The sequence below is a fragment of the Podarcis vaucheri genome (assembly GCF_965113315.1).
Source record: "Podarcis vaucheri genome assembly, chromosome: 2".
In the NCBI taxonomy this organism is placed as follows: Eukaryota; Metazoa; Chordata; class Lepidosauria; order Squamata; family Lacertidae; genus Podarcis; species Podarcis vaucheri.
This window is the reverse complement of record NC_138760.1, coordinates 124,747,435-124,758,801: the sequence shown is the minus strand read 5'-3', so window position 1 is coordinate 124,758,801 and position 11,367 is coordinate 124,747,435. Positions and strand designations below refer to the sequence as shown.

Here is an 11,367-nt window from a genome sequence, read left to right as displayed (position 1 = left end):
ATTCCGTATTATAGTTAAAACATATCACCACTGCAGGAATAGGGTGGGCCCTCACACTTGGTTTGGGTCGATACCTGCTTTTCAGCATCGCGATATACCGATCTATCACAATGTCTGGAACTATGTAGCAGCAAATAGTAGGGCTGGGCTATATCCATAGCTGTCAACCTTCCCTTTTTTTGCGGGAAATTCCCTTATTTCAGCGTCGTTTCCTGCTGCTTCCCGGATTGTTAGATATCCCGTAGACTGTCCCCGGGACGGGTGAGGCTGCTGATCCCTTATTTTCAAATCTGAAAGTTGACAGCTATAGCTATATCTGGCTTTCAACTTGGTGATATATCACCAGCTAAACACCACGATATTCCGATATATCACAATGTCTGGAATAAGGATGAAGCTATGGGGAAGCAGTGGCTGGCTTCACAGTTTTCCCACATTGCAATTTTTGCAGGGCATGCCATGGTTTGCAATATATTGCCAGTTAAAAAACTAGGAAACCAATATCACGATATGGACTCCAAACCGGTTTTGGACGGTATATCACCCAGCCCACACACCCGTCTGGTGTCACAGTCCAGGGGAAAAAAGAGTGTATTCATTCGGCAAGAGCTGCAATGAAGGTACCAGGCGCGCTTCTGCTGGGCCGCCACCATCCTTGAACTTCTGACGGAGGCAAAACTATACCTGAAGGTCCTCTCTGCTGATCTTAAAACCCGAGAGGGTTTCGGGAAGGAGGCACTCTCTCAGATATTGGGGGCCTCCGGCATTTAGGGCTTTAAAGTGAGCATCTTTGAATTGGGCCCAGGAATGAACAGGCAATCAGTACTTGTGTTCTTCCAGCGGCAAAGGCATAGGGTCCCTTTGCCAACAGTCTGCAGTATAGTCCCAGATTCACAGGGCTGCAGTTGGAAGGGACATCTAGTCCAACCCTCTGCAAAGCGGGAAGCGAGAGTCATTCACCTGCTGTGCAAAGAAGCACAATGTGCTACTGGAGGAGGACCAAACACGGCGTCCTCTTTGGACAGTCTCCTCGCTCACCTGGGTGAAATTCCAAGTTGCTTAAGGTGACCAGGCGAGGACCCATAAAACCAAGGCAGGGGTCAGCATTTAACTCAAACACCAGGCCAAAAGGAAATACATACATACATACATACATACATACATACATACATACATAGACATACAGACAGATGCCTTCATCCTTTTCCCTACAACCCAAATCTTACAACGGCTGCCCATTAACCCACAAAGGAATTGCCTGCACCGCAAACTAGATTGCCTTCAATTATTTAAAAGCACCGTTGTCAATACTGACAGGCAAATGGAAAGTTACAGAGTGCCAAGCAGAGACTTAATAATATGTAACTTGATTATTCAGTCTTGTTAGCGAGGGATGCAGGGGGAAAAACAAATATTTGCATGTGTATATTTGTGTTTTTAGTGAGAGGGGGAAAAAAAATTGTAACGGGAAGTTCCCAAAAAAGAAGAACAAATAATGTACCCACAAATAATCTTGCTTGATTTCATACTGGTGGGGGGTGGGGAGAAAAAACAGGGCTCAGAGGATATGCCCCACACTCACCCTCTGACCACACGAGGCTCATCTCTGATTGCTTCAGGGTGGACTTCAAGCTTGACCCTCGACAAAACATCCTATGCACTATTCAATTATTTAAAATATTGCATTGATGAGATACCTCGAGCACTGCAGACCTTACCTGGGGCAGGGGCAACTAAACCAACTGCGTTCCCGACAGTAGGATGTGAGGGACTGTAGGCCTGATCTTTCTCCTACCTGCCCCCCCCCCCGTTTGACAGGTAGGTAGGACCACCCACTTGTCAATCATTTGATACAATCACGGTTCCAGATGATAGGTCAGTAGGCAGTTTCTACCCTCCTGTTGTAGTTGGAGGAGTCAAAACATCAGGATTTAACCCTCCCTGTTAGTTCTTGGGGTTCCCTGCAGGGAACTGGTGAGTGCAGCCCACCCAGCAACATTCAATCCCCCTTGATGGGGCAGGGGGGTTAAATCCTGCTTTCAGCAGGGTCGATTTCCCCCCTCCCCTCCATTTGCTTTTGCCCAAGAAAGAAAATAGATGCTTGAAATGTGAACACTGTCAAAAAGTCTTGCCTTCTCCAAGAGGCCTAAGGATAGAGGTGGCCTTGCCGTGAGGAACATACTGAGTCGAGACCATTAGAAACACAGAACTGTTGCAAGGGGACCCTGAGGGTCATCTAGTCCCACCCCCTTGCAACGCAGGAGTGTTAACTGGGGGGAAAATGGTGAAGTCCAGTCAAAGGTGACTGGTGTTGCGGCACTCCATCCAACCTCTGCTTAAAGAACCTCCAAGGAAGGAGAGTCCATCTAGCTCAGTGTTGTCAACACAGACTGGCAGCGACTCTCCAGGGTTTCGAGGAGTCTTTCCCACCTTCTGCATTCAAAGCAGATGCTCTGTCACTGAGCTACGGCCCTTTCTTGAGGCAAGGGGGCTGATTTTGAGTGCCAATCGGGTGGTGTAATTTTGCCTTTAAAAAATAAAAAGCTTAAGGTAAAGGGACCCCTGACCATTAGGTCCAGTCATGACCGACTCTGGGGTTGCGGCGCTCATCTCGCTTTATTGGCCGAGGGAGCCAGGGTATAGCTTCCGGGTCATGTGGCCAGCATGACTAAGCCGCTTCTGGCGAACCAGAGCAGTGCACGGAAACGCCGTTTACCTTCCCACCGGAGCGGTACCTATTTATCTACTTGCACTTTGATGTGCTTTCGAACTGCTAGGTTGGCAGGAGCAGGGACCGATTGCGGGGATTGGAATCACCGACCTTCTGATCAGCAAGTCCTAGGCTCTGGTTTACCCACCCGCGCCCACTATCTTAGCTTAGCATGGTTTTAATTCTTCTTCACTACCTGCGGAGTCAAGCTGTAAGAAGCTGCAGACTCACTCTACTGTCCCACTGAAGAGCACAGAGTGTTCCATACAGGCTTTCTAGAGTGGCTATTCTGTGATGATGTCATCTTGAGCAAGGTGCCGCCTCCTTAAAGAAAAACGCTCTAGGAAGCCTTCAAAGAAAGCAAGTGCTGAGCAGAGCTGTCTGAGAATGGCTCTGCTACCATTTCTGGAAGTGGCCAACCAGTTACAGAATAGTGTTTATGGGTTGGGGGCTGGAGCACGACATCATTTTGTGTCTCCCTTGTGCATAATCAGGACAGATTCCTGACTGACACTCTTCCCGGGCTTGATGTAACCACCTCATCTTATTGACACCAGCCTAAAACGAGGGACGACAGCTCAGTGTAAAGCAATCGAAAACACATTAACTTAGAAGTAAGTCCTGTTGGTGTCAAGGACCCCAGCATCTGAGAAATTGCACCTTGTCTTGTGTCAGCGGTGGGATTTTGTCCCCGCTGCACTCCTGTGTTCCATTGTTGTTGTTTTTTTGTTTAATTTTTTTATTAGGTAATTCAACAAAACATATTATCTTAAAACATATCATCCTTAATTTTCCCCCTCATTTCCCCCCTCCCCCTCCCTCCCATAAACAACCCGCCCTCCCCACCCCCACCCCCTCAGTTCCAATCTCTGGTTTCTCCACAAATGCCATTCTCTGCATGTTACAGAATTGTATAAGTCCTTAATTTATTTAACTAATGATTATCAATAAAAAAATTGTGAGTGTTCATTCAAAGCCTGCGAAGGAGTCCAAGTCACTTGGTTGCATCTTTAGGTACTTTGTAAAAGGTTCCCATTTCTCTTTAAAGTCCCATTCCTCTTTAAAGGGACGCGGGTGGCGCTGTGGGTTAAACCACAGAGCCTAGGACTTTGCCGATCAGAAGGTCCGCGGTTCGAATCCCCACGACGGGGTGAGCTCCAGTTGCTCGGTCCCTGCTCCTGCCAACCTAGCAGTTTGAAAGCACGTCAAAGTGCAAGTAGATAAATAGGTACCGCTCGGGCGGGAAGGTAAACGGCGTTTCCGTGCGCTGCTCTGGTTCGCCAGAAGCGGCTTAGTCATGCTGGCCACATGACCCAGAAGCTGTACGCCGGCTCCCTCGGCCCATAAAGCGAGATGAGTGCCACAACCCCAGAGTCATAAGCGACTGGACCTAATGGTCAGGGGTCCCTTTACCTTTACCTTTTATCCTTGTCCCATAGTTTATGTGTCAATTTTGCCAGTTCTGCATAGGCCATCAGTTTCTCTTGCCACAATTCTTTAGTCGGGATTTCCTCAGTCTTCCACCCTTGTGCTATTAAGACTCTCGCTCCTGCATTCCATTGCTTGCCAGTTGGCTTTCAGGTGGATTTTATGATGTCTGATAAGATGCGAGCTGGCGCTGAAGCTCCTCCCGCACTCAGAGCATTGGTACGGCTTCTCCCCGGTGTGGACGCGCTGGTGCCTTACAAGGTGCGAGCTCATCCGGAAGTGCTTCCCGCAGCTTGGGCAGGCGTAAGGCTTCTCGCCAGTGTGGGTCCTCTCGTGCGCTAGGAGGTCCGAGCTCTTGCTGAACATTTTCCCGCACCAGCACTTGTAGGGCTTCTCGCCCGTGTGCGTCCTCTCGTGAGCGATCAGCGTGGATTTCTGGCTGAAGCTCTTCCCGCACTCGCGGCAGGGGAACGGCTTCTCCCCGGTGTGGGTCCGCATGTGGGTCACGAGGTTGGAGCTGGCGCAGAACCTCTTCTCGCAGCGAGAGCACTTGAACGGCTTCTCGCCCGTGTGGATTCTCTGGTGTCTGATGAGCAGTGTGCTGGACGTGAAGCCTTTCCCACACTCGGGGCACTGGAACGGGTTCTCGCCCGTGTGGCTCCTCGTGTGCGTCACGTAGTGCGACTTCTGGATGAAGCCCTTCCCGCACTCGGAGCATCTGTACGGCTTGGCCCCCGTGTGGATCCTCTGGTGCCTGGTGAAGTCCGAGCTCAGGCTGAAGCTTTTCCCGCACTCCCAGCACTTGTACGGCTTCTCCCCGGTGTGGGTTCTCTGGTGCGCCGTCAGGTGGGAGTTCTGGTTGAAGCCTTTCCCGCAGGTCAGGCATTTGTACGGCTTCTCCCCCGTGTGGATTCTCTGGTGGCGGATAATGTCGGAGCTCACACTGAAGCTCTTCCCGCACTCGGAGCATTTGTATGGCTTGTCCCGTTTCTTATAGGTCCTCCTGCTGATCACAAAGTCTGGCCTCCAGCTGTGGCCTTCGCTGCCCTCCTGGATCTCTCCTGGGGGGATTCTCTGTTGTACTGTAGATCCACCAAGTCCTTCGTAGCCGCCCCAGAAAGGAACAGAGTTTCTTTCTCCCTCCAAAGGGCAGCTTCTCTGCTGTGTCTCCAGTCCCTGGTGAGGATGAAAAACCACTCCTTCTGTAACGCCCTGGGGAGGCTCCTCCAATCCTGTGGGATGCTCTGTGGGAAATGTCTGTGCCTTCCCCTTGCGGAGAGAGTCACTCCCTGCTGGAAGAAGGAGAGAACTGTGATGATTTCAATTTGTCCTTGTGATACAGTGGTACCTTGGTTTTCGAACGTAATAATAATAATAATAATAATAATAATAATAATAATAATAATAATTTATTTGTACCCCGCCCATCTGGCTGGGCTTCCCCAGCCACTCTGGGCAGCTTCCAACAAAGATTAAAAATACATTAAAATGTCACACATTAAAAGCCACTTCTCACAGTTTAACAGCTCCTAAACTTTGGCCGAAATCTGCTTCCTGCTCTTAGAGACATAAGAAATGGCCCCAAACTGAATCAGGCCGTTGTGGTCCGTCAACCTCATTATTGTATGTAGTGATTGTGGCATCAGCTCTACAGATTTTCAGACAGGGAACTCTCCTAGTCCTACCTGGAGATGCCAGGGATTGTAATCTGAGACATTCTGGGGCTTCAGAGCTCCATGCAGACTTTCCATTACAAGACTAGACTATGTCTCCTGATCCTATGGAGGGATCCCTTTTCCTCTGGTTAGAACTCACTCCCCACCCCTGCCGGAGACAGGCCTTTGGCTTGCTGCAGCACAGCACTTATTCATGTTTTGCTTTATTGCATACCTCTTTCAGCGTGAAAGACTCGCTGTTCCAGAACTGTGGTCTCCTCATGGTCCTCTTGCATGACTCCCTTGCGTGGGGTTCTCTGCTCTTGTGGAGATCCAAAAGGAACTTAGGTTGAAATGCAGGTCAGCTTCTCCAAGGACGAGTGCAGCTCCTGAAACAATAACCTGAAGGTCATACTTGCTGTTCCCTCCCCTGTCCACCCCTCCTCATTGGCTAGGTTGCAATGATGTCACAGAATGTTCACAGAGACCTATATTATTTTATTGGCTGATCTTTAGCCAAAACTCTTGGAAGTAGATTACAGGAGTAAAATACTGGAGGGGAGGGGAATATATCAGAGGCAGGACAGATGAAATATTCCAGGATAAAACATCCACAGATGGAGAACAACCGCCATCACCCGGCTAGTGTAGGAAAACCGCTGCAACGACCTCCCTGATAGGCAGCCATCCAGCCTCCATTTAACAACTTCTAACAAAGGCAAGCAAACCACCTTCCATGCTGACTTCTGCTTCAGAATAGGATATATTTATACGAATTCTTCAAACTTACACGACCCCTTAAAAATTAGGTAAGGAACCAGATGTTGCATAATACTGTTTTATAATTTATGATAATTTAGAATTTAAATGTATTTTCATGTAATGTTGGATACTTCCAGCTGATGAAGGTGAATACATCGAAACAGGGCCCTGTCCTGGTTTCTGATCCATAACTGACTTCTGACTTCTGCTCAATGATTGAAACTAAGACCTTCACGTTGAATCTGACTATGGACTAACATGAACTTATCTCTACTCATAAACTCTTATCTTGAATACTGTAACGAATTATTGTGTTATACATATCCTTATGAGTTTGAGTTTGTAATCTCTATTTGAGATTGTAATCCTTGCCAGAATACATACTTTTGAATGGATTAGTTTTTGTTACAATTGACTATTGATTTGCGAGTAGGGACTACTCCCACTTTTGAAACTTACCGTATTTTTCGCTCTATAACACGCACCAGACCATAACACGCACATAGTTTTTAGAGGAAGAAAACAAGAAAAAAAATATTCTAAATGAAATAGTGGATATATGATTTTTGTGGTTCATGCTGTGGCCACACACATGTGATCTGACAGTGAGTTTGGAGTAGCCCAATGCAAAAATCCTGTGGATCCATGCTTTGTAGCCATGGAGGAAGGAAGGGGAACCATGGATCCTCTGCTCACGACTGCAGCAGATCATCCCCCCCCCGCCACCCGCAGGCATTCGCTCCATAACATGCACAGACATTTCCCCTTACTTTCTAGGAGGAAAAAAGTCAGTGTTATGGTGCAAAAAATACGGTATATTGGCCAGAGTTCTTGGTGTGCTTTTTTCTTGGTATATTTAATAACAAGAACTCCAACTTATTTGACTTCTGCTTTGGAGGCAGAGATGCTCCTGAAGGCCAGGTGTTGGAAACCTTAGAAGAGGAGAGGCCTATTGTGCTCAGGGCCTGCTTCCTGCTCTTACAGACATAAGAAATGGCCCCAAACTGAATCTGGCCGTTGTGGTTCGTCAACAGGTTCACAACAAACGTCTGTTCGGCCACTGTAAGAACAGAACGCTGGATCGGACTTTGTCCGATTTGGCAAATCTCCCCTAGAAAGACTAATGTGACGCGGCAGCTAAAAAAGCCAATGCAATTCTGGGCTGCATCAATAGGAGTATAGCATCTAGATCAAGGGAAGTAAAAGTGCCACTGTATTCTGCTCTGGTCAGACCTCACCTGGAGTACTGTGTCCAGTTCTGGGCACCACAGTTCAAGAAGGACACTGACAAACTGGAACGTGTCCAGAGGAGGGCAACCAAAATGGTCAAAGGCCTGGAAACGATGCCTTATGAGGAACGGCTAAGGGAGCTGGGCATGTTTAGCCTGGAGAAGAGGAGGTTAAGGGGTGATATGATAGCCATGTTCAAATATATAAAAGGATGTCACATAGAGGAGGGAGGAAGGTTGTTTTCTGCTGCTCCAGAGAAGCGGACACGGAGCAATGGATCCAATCTACAAGAAAGAAGATTCCACCTAAACATTAGGAAGAACTTCCTGACAGTAAGAGCTGTTCGACAGTGGAATTTGCTGCCAAGGAGTGTGGTGGAGTCTCCTACTTTGGAGGTCTTTAAGCAGAGGCTTGACAACCATATGTCAGGAGTGCTCTGATGGTGTTTCCTGCTTGGCAGGGGGTTGGACTCGATGGCCCTTGTGGTCTCTTCCAACTGTATGATTCTGTGATTCTATGATTCTAATGTTTGATGCAACCTGTCTGAGAAAATTAATGAGCATACGCCCAGATTTTATTTCATCGGAACTGAGTGAAGATGGCGTCTGCCACCAGAGAAGAACTTTTGGATTGATTCGGCATAAACACCAGCGTGTGAGGACATTCTGCAAACAACAGACTTACCAGCTGCAAAAAAAAAAAAAGAAGAGTCATACAAATTTCACACAGAAGCACATTATTGTTTATTTCAACTCGCCTGTGGAAACAACTCAGAGACCACGAAAGAAGGAAGGATAACAACAGGAAGATTTAAAGAAGGAAATACAGTGGTGCCCCGCAAGACGAATGCCTCGCAAGACGGAAAACTCGCTAGATGAAAGAGTTTTCCGTTTTGGAGGTGCTTTGCAAAACGAATTTCCTATGGGCTTGCTTCGCAAGACGACAATGTCTTGCGAGTTCCTGCTGGTTTTTTTTCCTCCCCCCCTTTTTCTAAACCGCTAAGCCGCTTATCAGCTGATCCGATCAGCAGATAAGCCGCTAAAAGCCGCTAATAGCGCTAATCCGCTAATCCTTCAATGGGCTTGCTTCGCAAGACGAAAAAACCGCTAGACGAAGAGAATCACATAACGGATTCTTTTCATTTTGCGAGGCACCACTTTATTGGAAACTCAAGGCAGCAGAAACATAAGATGATTATAACCCCACTGAACTTGAAGCATAGGAAGCCCCAACAAAAATTTATAATTTGGCGGAATATTTGGACTATATGATATGTTTTTGTATAATTTGGAATACTTAATGTGATTTGATTGGATTGTTAAAATGGAAAATTTAATAAAAATTATTATATTTTTTTTTTTAAAAAAGAACTGAATGCTGGACTAGACGGGCCATAGGCATGACCCAGAAGGCTCTTACGTTCCATGTTCAGAGTAGAACCATTGAGATTGGTGAACTGAAGCTACTTGTGTCTACTGAGTTTAGTGGCCCTACTCTGAGCATTGGTGCCAAACGCCTTGCTCTGCTTTCCTTTGCACCCCATCAGTGAGGAGGGTCTTGTCATCTGGGCAGCCCAGGACCTCCGGACACGCTGCCCAGGCTTGCGCCCCAATGAGATCACTTTGGTGCTGCCCCCAGAGATGGAAAGAAGATAAAGTCCCTACCTGAGAAGTTAATGGACTATGTGGAAACAGCTAAAATGACCGGAAGAGTCAGAAATCAGGAAGACCATTTTTTTTTTAAAAAAATTATATATCATTTTAATTAAATTTTCCATTTTAACAATCCAATCAAATCACATTAAATATTCCAAATTATACATATACATATCAAATAATCCCAATATTCTGCCAAATTATAAATTAGGAAGACCAAAATTTTAATAAGGAATGGGGGAAATTTATAACTTATTTTAAAGACCATTGCAAACAGTGAAAATCGTTAGTAGGATTGGAATATCACTTGCAGTTTAAGGTTGAATTCTGGACATAGTGGAAGAGGCAAATGATCTGGAGTATCATAAAAGACGTGGGAGGAAATGATTAACACTAGGACCCACAAAGGGGAGGATGGAAGTCCGGGAGATTCCTAGGAATCTTGTTTTTATGATTTATGTTTTGATATTATCTCTGTAAAGTTTTAATTTGGAAAACCAAATAAATAACACTGACAAACTGGAACGTGTCCAGAGGAGGGCAACCAAAATGGTCAAAGGCCTGGAAACGATGCCTTATGAGGAACGGCTAAGGGAGCTGGGCATGTTTAGCCTGGAGAAGAGGAGGTTAAGGGGTGATATGATAGCCATGTTCAAATATATCAAAGGATGTCACATAGAGGAGGGAGAAAGGTTGTTTTCTGCTGCTCCAGAGAAGCGGACACGGAGCAATGGATCCAAACTACAAGAAAGAAGATTCCACCTAAACACCAGGAAGAACTTCCTGACAGTAAGAGCTGTTTGACATTGGAATTTGCTGCCAAGGAGTGTGGTGGAGTCTCCTCATTTGGAGGTCTTTAAGCAGAGGCTTGACATCCATATGTCAGGAGTGCTCTGATGGTGTTTCCTGCTTGGCAGGGGGTTGGACTCAATGGCCCTTGTGGTCTCTTCCAACTCTAGGATTCTATGATTCTATGAAATTGAATTTACCCCCTGCAGAGTTCCAACTTCCCCCAACCTTTAAGAGACTACAGTGCCCATAATTCTTTGAGAATTATGGGGGGTGGGTTTCAGATGCAGTTTGCGCTCAGCCTGAATCGGTCTCCGCCCCGTTCCTAAACAAAGTGGGAGCTAGAGGGGTTGCATGCAGTAGGGCAGGGCGATCGGGGGGGGGCAGGCCCCCCTTTTGCTTGCAAGAGCTGAACAACAACACCCCCTCTCCATGCATTTAACTCACCGCTCCTTTGAGATCTGCTCCTGCCCTTCAGTTTGGCTGCCCCTCCTGCAAGCAGCTAGTCCTCTGGGTCAGAACCAGTTTCCAGGGGGAGCAGCCCAATGGCAGAACAAGAAAGGGCGCCGGTATTTACACTCCGCCAGCAGCCTCCTTCAAATACGTATTTATGACATCTCTGCGTGTGTATTTGTGTGTGGCGTGCTGTCCTCCAAGCCTCTCTAGGCCTCCCAGCTCTGTCACTTTAACCCCTTCCAGTAGCACCTTAGATACCAACTTAGAAATGGGAGTGCCTGATCACCTCATCTGTCTCCTGAGAAATCTCTATGTGGGACAAGAAGCTACAGTTAGAACTGGATATGGAACAACTGATTGGTTCAGAATTGGGAAAGGGGTATGACAAGGCTGTATATTGTCTCCCTGCTTATTTAACTTATATGCAGAATTCATCATGTGAAAGGCTGGGCTGGATGAACCCCTAGCCGCAATTAAGATTGCTGGAAGAAATATTAACAACCTCAGATATGCAGATGACACAACCTTGATGGCAGAAAGTGAGGAGGAATTAAAGAACCTTTTAATGATGGTGAAAGAGGAGAGCGCAAAATATGGTCTGAAGCTCAACATCAAAAAAACGAAGATCATGGCCACTGGGCCCATCACCTCCCGGCAAATAGAAGGGGAAGAAATGGAGGCA

The 11,367-nt window shown here is 46.8% G+C and overlaps 1 protein-coding gene and 1 long non-coding RNA gene across 4 annotated transcripts in view; both read right to left on the bottom strand.

Moving 5' to 3' along the window:
• Positions 1–11,367, bottom strand: part of LOC309525549 — a 74,274-nt gene that overhangs the window by 45,790 nt on the left and 17,117 nt on the right. The gene's annotated exons all lie outside the window — the stretch shown is intronic.
• Positions 3,570–11,053, bottom strand: LOC309525021 (uncharacterized protein). Of its 3 annotated transcripts, none has more exons than XM_082210353.1 (3): positions 10,677–11,053; positions 6,029–6,182; positions 3,570–5,427 (listed from the first exon to the last, which is right to left on the bottom strand). In XM_082210353.1, the coding sequence occupies exons 2-3, from the start codon at positions 6,087–6,089 to the stop codon at positions 4,223–4,225; spliced, it is 1,266 nt and encodes a 421-aa protein (XP_082066479.1). In that variant the 5' UTR covers positions 6,090–6,182; positions 10,677–11,053; the 3' UTR covers positions 3,570–4,222. The 3 variants fall into 3 exon arrangements, with proteins under 3 accessions (XP_082066479.1, XP_082066477.1, XP_082066478.1); XM_082210351.1 differs by having other exon boundaries at positions 3,570–5,430; positions 10,677–11,052; XM_082210352.1 differs by lacking the exon at positions 10,677–11,053 and adding an exon at positions 7,368–7,520 and having other exon boundaries at positions 3,570–5,430; positions 6,029–7,009.

What these genes read in the sequence shown, in the direction of transcription:
- LOC309525021 (XM_082210351.1), bottom strand. Translation starts at nt 6,089, where the DNA reads ATGCAAGAGGACCATGAGGAGACCACAGTTCTGGAACAGCGAGTCTTT. An exon ending in AGTCTTTCACGCTGAAAGAG is followed by an intron (nt 5,431 to 6,028) that starts GTATGCAATAAA and finishes TCCTTCTTCCAG; the next exon opens with CAGGGAGTGACTCTCTCCGC.